At 43.0% G+C, this 19,557-nt stretch overlaps 1 protein-coding gene across 2 annotated transcripts in view; it reads right to left on the bottom strand.

The window, feature by feature from the left end:
• TMEM132B (transmembrane protein 132B) overlaps positions 1 to 19,557 on the bottom strand; it is a 190,808-nt gene that overhangs the window by 37,086 nt on the left and 134,165 nt on the right. For both annotated transcript variants that reach the window (XM_039357355.1, XM_039357356.1), the window contains exon 4: positions 14,389 to 14,575. In XM_039357355.1, coding sequence (XP_039213289.1) covers positions 14,389 to 14,575 — 187 coding nt within the window. The remainder of the gene's footprint in view (positions 1 to 14,388; positions 14,576 to 19,557) is intronic.

The following is a 19,557-nucleotide window of genomic DNA, read 5'->3' as shown; positions in this document are numbered from 1 at the left end:
TTCCTTCCTTCTTTCCTTCCTTCCTTCCTTCCTTCCTTCCTCCTCTTCCTCTTCTTCCTCCTCCTCCATTCCACAAACCCCACTCCCTTCTAGCACTCAAGATGTTCCCTAGTTGGGTCATGAAATGTCTGCAAGAAAACTACTAAGTTCAGAGAGCATCAAGGATCCCACAGTCCTCCCCTTCCTTCCTTTCTTTCTTTCCTTCCTTTCTCCCTCCTTGCTTGCTTGCTTCCTTTCTTCTACTCTCCCTCCTTCCTTCCTTCTTTCCTCCTTCCTTCCTTCTTTCTTCCCTCCCTCTCTCCTTCCTTTTCTCTCTTTCTCCTGTCTCTTCCTTTCTTTTCTTTTCCTTCTTCCCTTCCTTCTCTTTCTTGGTCTCCTTCCTTTACTTTCTTCCTTTCTTCTATCTCTTTCGCTCTTTCCTTCCCTCCCTCTTTTATGAAAGAGGACTTCAGTTCAGACCCAAGCCTTCATTTTATTATTATTATTCTTTCCTTTACTGAATTTTTTTTTCTTTATGCAAAACTTCAGTTATACTCGTCCTGCTTCAGAGTTTGAGCTTGTTGATTCTCCTTCGTTTTTTTTTCTTTTTCCTTTCTTAAATCCAAGAATGAATTGGCGACGATTGAATCAAGTACAGGCTTGTTTCGGTGTTTTTTTTCTGCATCCATCCCAGTCTTCCCTTCAAAAGTGCACGAAATGTATATTCTATCCAAGACGATTACAAATAAGTCATTCGTAAGAGGTTATTGTTCATGTGTAAAGTGACACAATGCTTCAAGGGAGGCATCCTTGTGGCTTTCTCCAACTTGTTCAGCCCCCTCATTATCGCCTCTCCCTGCACCAAGCTAAGCTTGGAAAGACAGGATGAAATAGTTAGAAGAACGGGACATGTTCTTTGCCAAAGAGGCTTTGTGCTGAACACTGAAAAGTTATTCTATTGCTTGTTGAAAGAAAAGTCTTCATCCTGGTTCATCCAAGCCGGGGATAAATAAACAACATGGCAACTGCTTTAGAAAGAAGGCTGCAGTTTATTGAAGAGCCAGACCGAAAGATGGTTCTGGCAGGAAAGAGGAGAGAAAACAAGGCTGAGCATATGTGGGTAGTAGGTTTTTATACCCTCTGAAAGCCTTTTGTTTGGAATAGTTTCCTGTTCCGGTTTTAGGCTTTGTATTTCCCGTGTCACGTATTCTGACCAGAGTCTGGGTGTGCCTTTCTGGTATTCTTGATGGTTGTGAGTTAATCCTATCATGTCCTGTCTCAGTTGGGGTATGCAGATTTTAGGTCTTTGTCTTCTTGATCTCCTAGTTGGGGTCTTTCTGATGGTTTACATCTGCATTTGTACAGAGCTGGCTCCTGCTTGGGACAGAGAGACTTGGGGGCAGGGTTTGTTTCTGCTTTTAAAATCCTTTGGAGGAAATATATTTTTCTGCCCTTTTAATATTTCCTTCTCTGGGGAGGGGGGCTGACATCCCTCACGCCCAACGTCTTCCCTTGCTCTTTCCTCCAGCTACTTCAAACTCATGCTGTATAATTGATAAAGCTAAAAAAACAGCCCCTCTACACACACACACACACACACACACACACACACACAAACCCTCCCCTCAATGTGTGTTTCATTCATGCTTTTAAAAAAAGGCTTTTGATTGTGTTCAGTGGGTCAAGGCGTGGAATGCCCTTTGTCCGTAAGCAAAACCGGCGCACGAGATAGAAAAACCACAGTCCAGAGTGAAAACATGGTGAAACTGACTGGCTCCAGGTTGGCATGTTGTAGAAGTGAGAGACTTGAGTCAGCTCTTTCAAGGAAAGGGAAGTTTATTGCGCAGGTTCAGAGAGCTATCATAGCTAAAAAAAATCTGAACACCCGACTGGGCGTAGATGATCATTTTTATAACCTGTAATACGTCAGTTATTTCCTGATCAAGACATATTCCATACATGGTTACATTCTATAGTTCCTTATTCTAACATAGGAAAGTTACTAGACATGGTTATAATCTATAGTTCCTCTTTTAACATAGGAATGCTTTTAGCAATATTTCAAGTGTCGAGCAGTTTTCAATACACCATGTGATAAACAGTTTGCAATATATCATGTGCAAAGTTGAGAACAGGATGTCTGGCCATTCTAATTTTAAGGGTTGTTTAGTAAGCAGGAAAACCTCCCTTTCACCCCCAATCTCTGTCGGACAATCAGTATTTTTCCAACTTCCCACTTTAGGCAGACAGAGAGAGAGACCAGGATGTATTCTCTGTGCTTGTTTAGACAAATTAAACGCTGGATGTATATATATGAAAGGAAGCATGATTGGAAGAAAATGTATGTGCTATTAAAATGGGGAGTTAGACATATCTATCATCCGTGCTGTGCTAATTGCGCTATTCTGATGGAATGGAAATGATTTGCGAGCTTTAGTAATGAGTGACGAGGAGGATGGTTGGGGGGGAGGGGAAAATAGGGCTAATGTAAGGAAGGTCAAATTAGTTACAACAGGTATAGCAACCAACCTTAGAAAATACCGGAGCGGTGAAAGTATCTTTCTTTAATAATCAAGGATCAACGTTCAAGGCTGTAGCACTGCCAATTAGCAGGTGGTAGGACAGCCATTAAGGCCTTGGGTTGGAAATACATCCAGCTTCTCTGTTGCATGTATATCGAGACCAGGGGTAGTCAACCTTGGCTCTTTTATGACTCGTCCACGAGTCATAAAAGAGCCAAGGTTGACTACCCCTGATTTAGACAGATCAAAATGAGGCAAGCGATGATCGCCTTTCATGGAGTGGAAAGTTGGAATTTGAAGAAACAAGGTAGGTGGAGAATTTTGAACTGTGGTGTTGTGTACCCTTCTGGGTGCTGTAGACAACAAATGGATCATAGATCTGATCGATTCACAGTTTTTTAATCTCCAAAGTCACTTTTTCCAGCTCCAAATGTAATCTAAATCTAAATCCAAGCAAATAATACAGCCCTTGCAAGCCCCTCTTAACATTCAGCTTGTCACACTTCCATAATGTGGGGATCCTTGGTGGCTTCTGAGCTTGGTTGTTTCCTTGCGGACGTTTCATGACCCAACCAGATAACATCATCAGTATTAGAAGGGAGTGAGGCTTGCTCTCTTTTTATATACTTTGCCCCTTCTAGCGCTATGATGTTACCTAGTCGGGTCTTGAAATGTCTGCAAGAAAACTACCAAGCTCAGAGAGCTCCAAGGGCCCTACAGTCCTCCTCCTCCTCCTCCTGCTCCTCCTCCTCTCTGCATACCTCATTAGCACTGATGATGTTACCTAGTTGGGTCATGAAACATCTGAAAGAAAAACACCAAGCTCAGAGAGCATCAAGGACCCTATGGTCTTTCTCCTCTTCCTCCTCCTCCTCCTCCTCCTCCTCTTCCTCCTCCTTCTCCTTCTCCTCCTCTTCCCTGCATACCTCTCTAGCACTGTTGATGTTACCTAGTTGGGTCATGAAACATCTGCAAGAAAACCACCTAGCTCAGAGAGCACCAAGGACCCTACGGTCCTCTTCCTCCTCCTCCTCCTCCTCCTCCTCTTCCTCCTCCTCCTCCCTGCGTATCTCACTGGCACCAAGGACCCTACAGTTCAGCCCTGAGTTACAAATATTCCCTTCTGTTGGTAAACACGTCATAATTGTATGCAGGTCAGGTTGATGGATGTCGAGGAGGCCTCTCAAATGAAACGACCTAGGATTGCAATGCAAATCCGGGCCTATTTATTCAGAGGTTTCCTGGCCTAAACTGCTGTAAGCGAGCTTGGAGCTACAGCACTTGTCCATATGAATAGACAGAGAACTATGGAAAAGATTCCAAGAGACTCTTAATTTCTTGGGCATCGTCAGCCTTCTTTCTTAAGTAGAAGCTGTTCAACAGCTTTTACTGGGCTACTACAGATGGCTGAATTCGCCCAGGATAAAATCCCAGAAGTCTTTGGGGAAAATATAACCCTTTTAGAAGGCTGTGTTCCGAAGTGCTTTCTAATATCCCCCGGAAACAAGACATGAATAAATCCAAGGGAATGAGACAGTGATGGCAGGCATGTCAACAACAGCTGGTTTACTTATAAAATTTAAATCAACTCTGGGCACATTGAGGGTGAAGCCCAATCTAGAATCCTTGGAAAAGATCTGGTGAATTCAATAACGACCCTTGGAGGATCCTTCCTTGCCTATGTTCTCTGATACGTGTTTGATCTCCTTATCTATCAGCGTAAATGCTTTATTGCGTCGGACGTTTTAGAAGATCTTTTCCGTTACCAGATCTAAAGAGTTTATCTAAAGCAGAGGTCAAAAATGCCAAGGTGGCTGAATCAGATGCAGCTTAAAAGATGACCTGTAGGTTCAAAAACAGACCCAAAGCTCTAAATATTGTCTGCAGCTTCAAATGGAGCAGTCAAATCTGCAGCTGGGTAGGGAGGGGACACGAATTCAAGGACCTGTATTTACCTGTATTTATTTTTATTTATTTTTATCCTTCTCAGGAAGATGGTGACTTAAGATTCTCTTGGGTTTTTTTTTTTACAATCTCTGTTTCAGTCGAGGTGGCAGGCCGAAACAGCATCATGGCAGATCATAACAGAGCAAAACAACGGCAAGCAGATTTCACACACGCATGCACACGCACCCACCCACCCACCCACACACACAAACACAAACACAAACAACTAAAGATGTTGGAGCTCTTTGCTGCTCTAAAGCAGCGGCTCTGTTTACTTTCTGAGCGAGTTCACCTCTCCTTACCAGCCAATAAAGTGGGCCACAGGGAATAAAAAAAGGCTTCCAAAATTCTATTTTTAAACATCGGATTCATCAGCGTGCAATTTACCATCACAGCATCCCTGTCTCTTGACACTTGTTATTTCTATTTTGTGTGCATATATCCTGATGTTTGACATGAACGTTTTGATTCTACTTTTACTTGTATTAGATTCGGACGGGAGGGGAGTGGGGGGGGGAGAGAAGAAGTGACTTTGGGCTCAGCCAGAAAAGATGGAGTGATTGACGCTCAAAGACTGAAAGGTATTATTTTTATTCCTTAGATGGTATCCCCGTCGTATTAATGATTCATTGGATTGGCATTCAGTATTTCCCCCACATGCACCTGGAAAAATTCAAGAGAGCTCAGTGTCTGCTGCTCCTTCTCAAAAAAGAGACCCTCCTCCCCCCAAAAAAAATCAGAGAGATTTTTGAGAGATCTTTTCACAAGCCCATGTTTGAAATTGCAAGCTTTTTGTTGTTGTTAGTTGCACAATCGTGTCCGACTCATCATGACCCCATGGACAACATTCCTCCAACCCTTCCTGTCCTCTACCATCTTCTGGAGTCCACTGAAGCTCACGCCTACTGCTTCGGGGACTCCCTCCAACCACCTCATTCTCCGTCATCCCGTTCTTCTCTTGCCCTCTGTCTTTCCCAGCATCAGGCTCTTCTCCAGTGAGTCCTTCCTTCTCATTAGGTGGCCAAAGTACTTGAGTTTCAACTTCAGGATCTAGCCTTCTAAAGAGCAGTCGGGGTTGATCTCCTCCAGGACTGACCGGTTGGATTGCCTTGCAGTCCAGGGGACTCGCAGGAGTCTTCTCCAGCACCAGAGTTCAAAGGCCTCCATTCTTTGGTGCTCAGACTTTCTTATGGTCCAACTTTCACAGCCATACATTGCAACTGGGAAAACCATGGCCTGGACTAGACGCACTTTTGTTAGCAGGGTGACATTTCTGCTTTTTAGTACGCTGTCTAGATTTGCCATAGTTTTCTACTGAGCCAATAACTACATCAAACCTAACATTAAAATATCCCTTCGAAGTCGGGGATATGCCAGGTCTGGAGAACAAGCCTTAGGCTGAAGTATTAAAGGAGCTAAAGAGCTAAGAAGGAATTTCCTGACCGTGAAAGCAATTAATCAAATGGAACAGCTTGTGGTTGTGGTTGATCCATCACTGAAGGTCTTCAGGCAAAAATTGGACAGCCATTCGTCCAGGATGGAATAAGGTCTCCTGTCTTGGGCATGGGGGTGGACTAGAAGACCCCCCCCCAAGGTCCCTTCCAGCCCTATGATTCTATGATATGTTTCCAGGACTTCTGAATTCATTCAGTAAATTTTATCACCGGTTTCTGAGCCCGTCAAGAGCAGAAGAGGGACAGGATGCTTGAAAAGAACAAAATCTACCCCTGTCCTAGACATACACAAACACACACACACACACACACCCCTCAAAAAAAGATGATAAATGAATAAGGCAATAAGGCAGCTGTTAGAAGACCCTGGATGGGGAAAGCTTTCAACTGGACCAATATGTTGGAACAGCTGCTCTGATATTTTTAAGATAATTATATTTGGCAACGTAATGATTTTGAAGGTGACTGTCCTGAAAATTTGGCACATACAAAAAAAAAATGGGGAGTAGTTCCAAACTATCTATTTGGAAGATGTAGTTCTTCTTTCCTTGAGACTAGGACATTTTCCCATATGCCCAACAGCTGTTCCACGTCTGGATCCATCCCCATCCCAAAGTCTTTTGTGAATGTGCTAGGGACAAACCACTTTGTTTCCAGAACCAGTTCAAGGTGTTGCTTTTGCATTAAAGTCCTACGTGACATGGGGGCTGGATGATTTGACTGTTGTTATAATGATTATGATTTGACCATGTCTCCTTGATGACGTCTACCTGTCCCACTAGATCAGCAAAAAGGACCTGCTGAGAGTTCCATCAGCTAGTTCCATCAGCTAGTTCCATCAGCTAGTTCCACCCAACATGGTGGATCTCCTCTACTGTGGCACTCACTTTGTAGAACATCCTTACCTCTGGAGTAAGGATGGTTACTTCACGTTTGATCTTCTGGAGGTCTCTTAAAACTTGGTGGTACCATTAGGCCTGGGTAGCCAGAGGCACCGTGGAATTATGGCGTTGGTTCCCTTATTATTAACCTCTCCTCACCTAATATTTTTTTCTTGTTTAGCTGTGTCTTTTATATGGGGTTTATGGAGAGGAGAAGGAGAACTGTGGGGTCCTTGATGTTCTCTGAGTTTGGTGGTTTTCTTGCAGAGGTTTCATTACCCGACTAGGGAATTTCATCACTGCTATCAGATTATCCCTGCTTCCTTCTAGCACTTCCTTCCTTCCTTCCTTCCTCCTCTTCCTCCTCTTCCATTCCACAAACCCCACTCCCTTCTAGCACTCATGATGTTCCCTAGTTGGGTCATGAAATGTCTGCAAGAAAACCATCAAGTTCAGAGAGCATCAAGGACCCCACAGTCTTCCTCTTCTCCTTCCTTCCTTCCTTCCTTCCTTCCTTCCTTCCTTCCTCCTCTCCCTCTTCTTCCTCCTCTTCCATTCCACAAACCCCACTCCCTTCTAGCACTCATGATGTTCCCTAGTTGGGTCATGAAATGTCTGCAAGAAAACCACCAAGTTCAGAGAGCATCAAGGACCCCACAGTCCTCTTCTCCTTCCTTCCTTCCTTCCTTCCTTCCTTCCTTCCTTCCTTCCTTCCTCCCTCCTCCTCCTCCATTCCACCAACCCCACTCCCTTCTAGCACTGATGATGTTCCCTAGTTGGGTCATGAAACGTCTGCCCCAGAAAACCACCAAGTTCAGAGAACCCCAAGGACCCCTCATTTCAACCCTGAGCTAGAAATATTCTCCTTTATTATTACGGGCTGGTTTAAATGAATAGCTATTATGGTCTATATGAGTCAGTCTCAGAGGCTCTCTAACACTTCCTATAAAAATCTGTGTACAAATCAATACTATGGATGCCTTCCCCCATATATGTAGCTTCCCTTTTCATGAGAGTGCTATGCATTCCAAAAAGTAATAATAATGGAGAAATAGCTCTCTTCATCCTTTAATTCTGAAATGCAGAGGGAGGCAATTAGCCTTTACTAATCAGGTTTACACACTGCCACTGATAAGACAGAATTGTCCTTTTTACTGTCTGGTCTGTTATTTTCCAAGCCGGAGTTAATTCACAATAATGTTGTAATATCTGCAATTTCTTTGCCGGTTTACAAATAATACTCTTTTGACGAGACCCCGGGTTCAGATTCCTGCCCTTTGCAGCTGAGCCACAGAAGTGGAATGCCAAGCTAATTGGCAATAAAACTAAAAGCAACTGTCCAAAAATTGCGTAGGGAGAAATATTATCAACACAGCACCAGCCAAAGTCTCCGCCAACTGTTAAGAAGTGCAAATACTTGGGGGTGGGAGGGGGAAAGAGCTAAAGTTTGGGCACTTGATGAGGTTTTTCTCTCTTTTTTTCCGTTGACTGCTCATTTTGTTTTATTGAAGGACTGGCGCATCTCTAATATAACAAAAATCATTTTCAGGCGAGGTCGCCCTAAAACAGTCGAAAGAGCCTTCCTCCATAAGGTCAGCCAGCCAAAATTGGATCCAGATGAGGATTTACACGGGCTAGTACAGAAGTTGTGGGGTTTTGCATCACAATCTCATTTGTTTTTTTGTTTTGTTTTGCGCCTCCCTTCAGAGACCCGGCGTGCCCGGTAATCGTATTTGGTTTCTGGGCTGACCGACCCAATCAGATGCCAAGTCGCACAAAGTCATTAGGAACACCGAAAAGCAAGATAAACTTTTTTCCGACTGGTTGGGAAAGGACGGACCCAGGGGAAATTAGACACAATGAACTGGCCGATCTGACGCTAGGCAGCGCATCAAATGAGAATCTGGGCTGATGCCACTAGAGAGAGAATTGAGGGCGAGGGCAACGCTTCAGAGGGAGAGCCTTGATAAGCAGGTTTGGAGAGATGGAGAGAATATTGGTAGCTCAGGGCGGAACTGTGGGGTCCTGGATGCTCTTTGAGCTTGGTGGGTTTCTTGCAGACCTTTCATGGCCCAACTAGGGTAACATCACCAGGGGTAGAAGGGAGAAGGAGAAGGAAGAGGACAAGGAGGTGGTCCATGGGGTCCTTGATTATTTTATTGCAGACATTTCATTACCCAACTAGGGAACATCACCAGGGGTAGAAGGGAGGAAGAGGAGGAGGAGGAGGAGGAGGATGTTTGTGGGGTACTTGGAGGAGGAGGAGAAGGAGACGGAAGAGGATAAGGAGGTGGTCCATGGGAACTTTGATTATTTTCTTGCAGACATCTCATGACCCAACTAGGGTACATCACCAGTGGTAGAAAGGAGGAGGAAGAGGAAGAGGCAGTCTGTGGAGTACTTGGAAGAGGAGAAGAAGGAGAGGAGGAGAAGGAGACGGAAGAGGATAAGGAGGTGGTCCATGGGAACTTTGATTATTTTCTTGCAGACATCTCATGACCCAACTAGGGTACATCACCAGTGGTAAAAGGGAGGAAGAGGAGGAGGAGGTCCATGGAGTCCTTGATTATTTTCTTGCAGATGTTTCTGGAGTGGGAGAAGGAGAGGAGGAGGAGGAGGGAGGAGGGAGGAGGACTGTGGGATCTTGGTGCGGTCTGAACTTGGCTGTTTTCTTACAGACGTTTCATGACCCAACTAGGCAACATCATCAGTATTACAAAGGATGGAGGTTTACCCTCACGGGAAGAAGATTTGGAAAGAATCTTTGAAAAAGGAGACACATTCCCACATTCCCGTTATCCCTCAATGGGGCCAGGGATAAGTTATGGACATGCCTAAGTCATCCTTTCTATAACGTTGAATAAACTGAATAAAACAAGGAAAGGCGGAAAAAAACAACACAACAACAACACTGGGATTAGGGCCATTGCAGGAATGAAAACTATTCTTCCCCAAGAGCAGTAGAAATTCTTCAGCTTTTTGGGGACCAAAGCCCGCCCGGAGCTAGTAACCTGTTTTCATACTCACTCTGCCTATATATCATCCATGAAAGATATTCTCCAGGAGTTGCATTACCCCCTGAACAGCGATACCTGGAAGCATTTTGGCTACTTCTGCCCAAATATGCCGAAATTGATGTACTCAGCAATTCCTCCCCCCCTCAAGCTTGAGTTATCGAAGGCAGCTGCTTTTAAGGGCCATTTTTCCTGGTTGATCTCGTCAGCAGTTCAGCCTTTGGGCAGCTTTAAAATGGATCGGTTTGTGTGTGCGTGTGTGTGTGTGTGTGTGTAGAAATACCATTATTCAATTTCCCATTTAAAAGAAGTCTTGCTGGAGTGTATAAGACCATCCACGGTTGGAAGTGATTCACAATATTAGCCCACCATTACTCAAAAGAAAGAGCCCTTTTGGTGGGGATGCCCTGAAGCGAAAAAGTTCTGGCTTAAGATACACACCTGGCGGGAAAAGATGACTAAAAGACAGATCAATTTTAAACCCGAACTGTTTTTGTTAGGAATATTAGGAGCTGAGTATGAGAAGGAGAATGAATATTTAATATTGCACATATTGACAGCAGCGAGAATAATATTTTGCCCAGTGCTGGAAAAATGAAAATTTACCAACTGAAGAGATTTTAATTAAAAAAAATTTAGAATGTGCAGAAATGGATAGACTAACCTTAGAGATCAAAGGGAAAGAAGATTCAGTTTATTTTAGAACACGGGATAATTTTTACCAATGGTTAGGAAAGCAAACTGGTGAGAAATGAATGTGATATGTTATCTTGAATATATATTAGTAAGAAGAACGATATGTATTGACCAACTGATACTGTTTATGATTATCGTCTATTATAATTACTACAGCTATTTGTTGTTAATTGCGAAGTCGTGTCCGACCCATCGCAACCCCATAGACAACGTTCCTCCAGGCCTTCCTGTCCTCTACCATCTTCTGGAGTCCATTGAAGCTCACGCCTCCTGCTTCAGTGACTCCGTCCAGCCACCTCATTCTCCGTCATCCCATTCTTCTCTTGCCCTCCATCTTTCCCAGCATTAGGCTCTTCTCCAATGAGTCCTTCCTTCTCATTAGGTGGCCAAAGTAGTTGAGTTTCAACTTCAGGATCTGGCCTTCTAAAGAGCAGTCAGGGTTGATCTCCTGTAGGACTGACCAGTTTGATGGCCTTGCAGTCCAGGGGACTTGCAGGAGTCTTCTCCAGCACCAGAGTTCAAAGGTCTCCATTCTTTGGCGCTCAGCCTTTCTTATGGTCCAACTTTCACATCCATATATTGCAACTCGGAAAACCATGGCCTTGGCTATACGCATTTTTGTTGGCAGGGTGATATCTCTGTTTTTTACAGCTATTTACCATTATATTAATCAATGTTAACTGAACGTATGTACCTGGACAACAATCTGCTTGCTAAAGCTTGAAAATGTTATTGGGGGCTAACCCCAATGTTGTTTCTAATCATATCCTAACCCCAAACCCGATCCTAACCCCACCCCAAACCTTAATCCCTATCCTGGTCCTAGCCTTTCCCCAACCCTATAAAACTCAATAAAAATTTCAATATAAAAAAAAGAGCCCCTTTGTAGGGGGGACACCAGATTTCCAAAGACACGGATGAAAAAAATTATGGAGTATGGATCGTCTTCAACATACAACCACAATCGTCTTTTATGACCCTTTTTACCACGGTCCTTAGGAGAATCCTTGCAGGGGTTGAGGGAATTGCGAACTCGTCGTGCAAACATGGCTTTCTCCCCTTTGACTTTCCTTGTCAAGAAGCCAGCTAGGAAAGCCACAAACGGCAATCGTGTGCATCGACAGCCAGGATAGGGGAGCAAAATTTGTGCTTTGTGAGGGTGTGTGACACCCTTGCCGGGATCATCTTAACGCAGATGTTTCTGTTCTTCGTACTTTGGGTGGAAATACAGCTTTGTCCCATTCTTCTGTCTTGAAACCGTCATTTTAGGCCGGGTGGATTTGAGGCTGGCTGTCAACATTTCTTCTAAAAATAAGTCAAGAGAGAGGATTGGCTGCTGAAACGTCGGGCCCAAATTGCCTTGTGCAGTCTATGGGATAATTGCTAGGCTGGGATATTGCAACTCCTTTGGAATTGATTGGAGGTAGGCCCCATGCCAAGAAAATTGCAAAAGTGCTTAGTGTGTTAATAATGGCATATAGATATCCGGCAGGAGGCAACCCATTGAGCTGTTAACTCTTGGCTGGTCAACTCAAGTCTCTGTTATTTTGCCGTTGAGCTTTTTCGGTCAAGATTCAGCTCAGCCGCGGATGTGAGAGTTAATTTCTCAAACAGGTGGTGAAAAACAGTAGGATAGGAGATCTGACAGTTTCAAAAACAAAGGAGAGATGGAGACAGACTGGCCAGCTCAAAAGAGCAGGCAGAGCAACATGACATTATTGCTCGGTGGAGATTCTCCTTGGCGTCACACAGGGGCTGAAATTTCAGGCATCGCTTTGCTACATTCCTTCAACAAGTATTACTGATCTCCAATGTTTGAATTTTATTTTATTTTTTTTACCAACTTGGTAAGTGGATCCTTCTGGCCTGTGACATAAAGCTTGATGGAAGTTTTTGAGCTGAAAACTTTTAAAATGCCAGCTGGAAAATAGCTGGAGAATAGCAGGCTAGATGGAACATGGTCTACTCTACAACATGTTCAGGACAGGTTTTACCTCAGTGGTTAGATCTCTCTCTCTTTGTAGGCAGCGGGTCCCAGGTTAAGTTCTCTGTATCTACAACTCAAGGTTTTGTTTGAACTGTTATGGACCAGAAACAGCCCATCTTCCACCCTGAACTGTTCTAACATGCCAAAGCAACAAAAATGGTTAGGGGGCTGGAGGCTGGAGGCTAAAGCATATGAAGAATGGTTGCAGGAACTGGGTACGTCTAGTTTAATGAAAAGAAGGACATGATAGCGGGGTTCCAGTATTTGAGGGGCTACCACAAAGAAGAGGGGGACAATCTATTTTCCAAAGTGGAATGGAATAGGAATAGGAATAGGAATAGGAATGGAGTAGAGTAGAGTAGAGTAGAGTAGAGTAGAGTAGAGTAGAGTAGAGTAGAGTAGAGTATAGAGTAGACTAGAGTAGAGTGGGATGGGATGGGATAGGAAGAGAAGAGAAGAGAGAATAGAGAATGGAATGAAATAGAATAGAATAGAATAGAATAGAATAGAATAGAATAGAATAACAGAGTTGGAAGGGACCTTGTAGGTCATCTAGTCCAACCCCTTGCCCAAGCAGGAGACCCTACACCATTTTTAACAGATGGCTGTCCAGTCTATTCTTGAAAGTACCAGAAGGCAAGACAAGAGAAAACAGGTCGAAACTCATCAAGGAGACAACCTACCTAGAACTAAGGAGAAACTTCCTGACCGTGAGAACAGTTAACCAGTGGAACGGCTTGCCTCTAGAGGTTGTGAGTGCTCCATCACTGGAGGTTTTTAAGAAGAGATCAATGACCATTTGTCAGAAATGGTGTGGGGTTTCCTGCTTGGACTACAAGACCTCCAAGGTCCCTTCCGACTCTTGTCACATTCTGTTATTTTGCTGCTTGACGTCTGAAGAGCCAGACGCCAAGTTTAAAAGACTTTGAGAAATTCTGCATTTGTTCAGATGACAATTAGCCTTTTCTGGCACGTCAACCCTTGCTTGAAATGGAAATGTCTGTTGCTCTGTTCCCAGGCAACTTCATTGCTTCCCTTTCTTGGCAGCCAACTGTCCCTAATAATTGATTCTTTCAACATCTGGTGCACAGATTAACATGTGAGGGCTAATGGTCCCAAAATGGAACGGCGATTCATTTTCATTGGGCTTAATAAAATAACCAAGTGAGGTGAGGGACCCACGGTGTCAGGAATACTTTAAAAACCCGTTTCTCTCTCCTCCTGCAAAGCAGCAAAGAACCCACTGACTACATTACAGATGATTACTCGGCCAAAAGGACTTGCTTCTCCAGAAAGATAATTAAATGTATAGCTAATAGGGCCAATTTTCTAGCTTGCAGACTCATGGGAGGCCAGGTTCCCACTTCCACGTTGATCTGTAATAAAACTCATTTCATTATGCTTGGTTTAATCCCTCAGTAGAAACCTAGTACAACTTGTCTCTCACAACATCCATCCATTCACCTCTAGGACACTTGGCCAACATTGTGGAAATGGTGCTGGGTCACAAGAATTCCTCCTTTTGATGTTCCTCACCATCAAGGAGTAGAGTAGAGTAGAGTAGAGTAGGGTAGGGTAGGGTGGGGTAGGGTAGAGTAGAGTACAGAATAGAATAGAATGGAATGGAATAGAGTGGAATAGAGTAGAGTAGAGTAGAGTAGAGTGGAGTGGAGTGGAGTGGAGTGGAGTGGAGTGGAGTGGAGTGGAGTGGAGTGGAGTGGAATGGAATGGAATGGAATGGAATGGAATAGAATAGAATAGAATAGAATAGAATAGAATAGAATAGAATAGAATAGAATAGAATAGAATAGAATAGAACAGAACAGAATAGAAATAAGGAACAGAATGGAATGGAATGGAACAGAATAGAGAATAACGAGGAAACTTTGTTTAAAACAAAACTCTTACCATCGCGAGTGGAACAATTCCCACGAACAGGGATTGGCTGACAAAGATCTCGGAGACCACCAGCTCGCTCTCAGCCTCGTCTCGAGGGTACTCGACCTGCCAGGTGATTTGTTGGGCCCCAGCCAACTCGCTGCTGTTGTCAATTTCAAAATCCATTTGAAAGATCTCATAAGAAGTTATGTTGACCCTGGGGAGGACAAAGAAACAGAAATGTGGCATTACGAACTTCAGGTAGGACTTTGTTCCTGTATTCATTCATTCTTTCTTTCTTTCTTTCTTTCTTTCTTTCTACCTATTTATCTATCATCAGTCTATCTATCTATCCATCCATCCACCCACCCACCCGTCCGTCCGTCCGTCCATCCATCCATCATCTATCTATCTATCTATCTATCTATCTATCTATCTATCTATCTATCATCAGTCTATCTATCATCAGTATCAGTCTATTATCTGTCTGTCTGTCTGTCTGTCTATCTATCTATCTATCTATCTATCATCAGTCTATCTATCTATCATCTATCTATCTATCTTCTATCTATCATTAGTCTATCTCTATTTATCATTAGTCTATCATCTATCTGTCTGTCTGTCTATCTATTTATCTATCTATCTATCATCTATCACCAGTCTATCTATCATTAGTCTATCATCTGTCTGTCTGTCTGTCTGTCTGTCTGTCTGTCTGTCTGTCTGTCTATCTATCTATCTATCTATCTATCTATCTATCAGATTTATTTGCCACCCATCTCGTGGTTCGCAAGAATGAATTTTATACAAAGATAATCAGGGGACTGGAGGGTAAAACATATAAAGAACGGTTGCTGGAATTGAGTATGTCTAGTCTAATGAAGAGAAGGACTAAGGGTGATATGATAGCAATCTTCCAATCTCTCAGGGGCTGCCCCAAAGAAGAGGCAGTCAAGCTATTCTCCAAGGCACCTGAAGGCAGGACAAGAAGCAATGGATGGAAACTAACTAAAGAGAGAAGCAACTTGGAACTAAGGAGAAATTTCCTGACAGTGAGAACAATTAATCAGTGGAACAATTTATCTCCAGAAGTTGTGAATGGTCCATCACTGGAGCTTCTTAAGAAGAGATTGGAGAACCGTTTGTCTGAAATGGTGTAGGGTTTTCTGCCTGATCAGGGGATCAGACTAGAAGACCTCCAAGGTCCCTTCCAACTTCTATTCTATTCTATTCTATTCTATTCTATTCTATTCTATTCTATTCTATTCTATTCTATTCTATTCTATTCTATTCTAAGGCCCATTCATTTTTTTTATTACTATTATTTTTGGCTATGATGTGGAGGAAAGGAGAACAACATGCAAGTTAAGCTCCCCAAAATGATGAGTTTAGAAATGTAACTAGGAGAAAAATAAGAAATATAACAGTATCTCTCTAGCATGGTTATTACAGTGACAAATTCAAGAGTCTATCATGAAGGAAATTAAAGAGGTGAGATGTTCCCCACTAGAAGATCTGAAGGGACAGATGGGGACAGATTAACCTGGAGAAGCACGATCAATGAGTTGACATAGACTTGGTAAAACCTTATCGTGCAGAAGCAGTCATTATATAGAATTCCCAGATTTTGAAAATGAAATATTTCAGGAGTGCTCCTCCCATCCTAGACCTCATTTTAAATTGACATCTCAGTGTTCATGATGCTTTCCTATTACTTTTTCTTTTCAAGAGCGCCTCCATAAGCTCAGCCATGACACAGAAGAGAGTTGAAATCACAAGCAGTTCCCCCACAGCATACAAAGCGATCCAGACCAGGAGAAAAAGCTTTCCATATTTTCAATACTCATTTGATGACTGTAATTGAGTAAGAACAATAGCAATACAATCCTGATGATTCCAGCTTTAAAGTGCTGGATTATCGGTGCCCTTCTCTCTTTCCCTCTGCAGCCAATTTTCACACATTAAGCATTACTGGAAAGAAAGAGAGAGAGAAGGACAGAGAGAAAGAGAGAGAGAGGGGTGGACACACAGAGAGAGGGGGGCAGAGAGGGACAGAGAGGGAGAAAGAGAGAGGGGGGAGAGAGAGACAGAGAGAGAGAGAGACAGAGAGAACAGTCAGAGAGATGGACAGAGAGAGAGGGAGAAATAGAGAGAGCGGGAGAGAGAGAGATTAATGCTCCCCCTCTCTCAGGAAGGAGAATAAAGCTGTTCCTTCCATCTGCTCTATTCCTTTCTTCTTCTTCTCTCCCCCTTCCTTCCATCCTTCCTTCCTTCCTTCTTCTGCCCTATTCTTTCCTTCCTTCTTCTCCCTCTTTTCTTTCCTTCCTTCCTTCTTCTGCCCTATTCTTTCCTTCCTTCTTCTCCCTCTTTTTCTTTCCTTCCTTCCTTCTGCTCTATTCCTTTGTTCATTCTTTCTTCTGTCTCCCTTTATTTTCCTTCCTTCCTCCCTCCCTTCTTTCCTCATACTCTATTCTTTCCTTCCTTTTTCTTCTCCCTTCCATTCGCCCTTCCTTCCTTCCTTTTGCTTCCTTCCACCTGCTCTATCTCTTCCTTCCTTCTTCTCCCTCTCTTCTCCTTCCTTCCTTCCTTCTTTCCTTCCTTCCTTCCTTCCTTCCCTCCTCACTCTCTTTCTTTCCATCTGCAGCTTTGTTTGTTTTTAATGGCTCTTTAGCGCTAGCCATCGCCCCTTGACTCAGGTGCTTCCTAAAGTATTAAGAATGATGGCTTCTTCCATCTCTGGCTTGGTAGATAATTAACTGTCAATTCAAGTCATGCCTATTAGCAGCTTGCCTAGGAGCTCAGCAAACCCCATGAATTCAAGAGTGACCCAGAGAAGAAAAATCGGGAAAAATTGAATTGCCTTCATTTTGCTGTTTAAGGAAGGTGAAGAATAGCACGCACGAAAACCTTGTTATGCCAGCAGAGATGTTATTACAATCCACAAAAAGCTGAAAGTGTGTGTTCAGAGCCATCCTGGCATCTGTCAGAGGAACAAAAGGAGGAGAATGATCTTCTTTGATTGACCAGAGCAGAGAAAAAGAACACAATCCTGTTCTTTAACTCATAACTGCCCCTAAGTCAATTAAACTGCCAACTGAAGCATCTGCCGTAAGATAAGGATAGCCCAGCAGCAGAAGACATGGATGAGACCTCAAGGAAAGGCCCGCCAATCCAGTCTACAGGACCTTCCCAACTCCTTGAACTTCAGGACAGGTGGGTGGGACATAGATGAACTGTGGTGATTCAATTCAGAGACAATTTGATCACATCCCCGAATCAAATGAACTTCCGGGAATCAAAATCAGCAGACTGATTCGATGCATAGAATCAATTCAGTTTTCCACATCTGAGAGTCAGATCGCAATGTCAACTCTGCAATGAACCTGAAGGAAGCCATTTGGCTCATTTTCGGTTGCCACCAGAATGGGAGGGTGGTGGTGGAATTTTTCTACTAGCTTAAACAATTCTCTGTCCCGTGGGAACCAAGGTCCTTTCTGTTTGTTAGACTGGTGGGGGGCAGAACCTTCTGTTAGAAAGTCAGCCAAACTATTCTGTTGGGAAACATAGTTGATGGCATAATACTAGGGTTGGAAGTTTAAATTTGTATACTGTAATTTTCGGGAGAGAACTTTAGTCTTGGTTTCACATTTGACAGTGCCGATACTTTGTAGCCAATAAACACGTTCTTAAAGGAAACCTCGAGCCTCGGAGTTCTGTTTTAGTTGGTCTCATCTATCGGAACCATGACATACAACTTCTGAAGAAGTGTCAGCTTCAATCTACACCTTCTAGCTAGTAAAGAATTCTTGCAGAATAACAACAGAGAATAACAGAGTTGGAAGGGACCTTGGCGGTCTTCTAGTCCAACTGCCTGTTCAAGCAGGAGGCCCTATACCATTTCAGAGAAATGGTTGTCCACTTTCTTCTTAAAAATCTCCAGTATTGGAGCATCCACAACTTTCTGGTGGCAAGTTGTCCCACTGATTCATTGTTCTCACTATCAGGAAATTTCTAATCAATTATCTCGATTAGTTTTCATGCCTTGCTTCTTATTCTGTTTTCAGGTTTCTTTGGAGAATAGGTAGACCCCCCTCTTCTCTGTGACAGCCGCTCAAATATTGGAAGACGCTATCATGTCTCCCCCCCCCCCCGCTTTGCATTTATTATACATATCTTGCTTTATGAAGATAGTTCCATTGTAAAACACTTTGTGAGCTTTCTCTGAGCTAGAGTAAATATTCTAAAGTGGGCTCCCAGTAGCTCCACCCACTAAAACAGGGGGAAAAAACTCCAATCTGAGTGTTGGATCAAAAGCACACTCCATCTAGTTGAAAACCAAACAACAATTAGAGGATCAGGGAATAAAGATGGATTGGTACATGAGAACGCAAATACAATCTAGATGTGAAAAAGATGTTAAAATAGATGGTGTTAATTTGGGGACAACAGAGTTAGATGAATTACTCATAGGAACGGAAGAAAAAGGGATTTAAAAAATGTACAGTTATCTACTACATATGGAGTTAGAGGAGGAACAAGTGAAAGAGACAATGATAAAATGGACAAGGAATTTTGGATATACAATTGAATTAGATAGATGGCAGCAACTATGGGAAAGAAACTATAAATTGGCAATGGGGATTGCGTATAAAGAAAATATGTACAAAATGTTTTACAGATGGCACATGTCTCCAGAAAGATTAGCTAAAATGTTTAAGGACAGGTCTATGAAATGTTGGAAATGTCATCAGATACCAGGTTCCTTCTACCATATGTGGTGGACGTGTGTAGAAGCTAAAACTTATTGGAATATAATTAGTACATGGATAAAAAAGATGATACAACAGCGGAAAAGCACACTCCATCTACTCCAAAAGTCATACAAAGCGTTTTTGCTACTCGCAGCTCTCCTGCACCCTCCCTCTTCTGCAGACTTAGCAGAATCCAAGTGTCCTTTGGGAAAAAAAAGAAGAAGAAGACAAAACTTTTGGTGGGGATAAAGAACAGAAATCAACTCCACGTGCGCCTGGGCCCATTCTTTCTTCCAAGCGATAGGATAAGGCCTTATAATTTCAGGCAGCTGGCACGCTTGCTAATAAGTCCATTTCTATGGAAATGAGTTCGTAACTATTAATTTTGCCTGCTCCTGATCTATTCTTGATGCGCTTTTCAAATTTAGAAAAGCGATTCACGACTCTC

The sequence above is a fragment of the Crotalus tigris genome, unplaced genomic scaffold, assembly GCF_016545835.1.
Source record: "Crotalus tigris isolate CLP2741 ecotype Arizona unplaced genomic scaffold, ASM1654583v1 scf7180000018891.247784533:1973344, whole genome shotgun sequence".
In the NCBI taxonomy this organism is placed as follows: domain Eukaryota; kingdom Metazoa; phylum Chordata; class Lepidosauria; order Squamata; family Viperidae; genus Crotalus; species Crotalus tigris.
The sequence above is the reverse complement of the archived record's forward strand: the minus strand, read 5'-3'. Positions and strand labels throughout refer to the sequence as shown.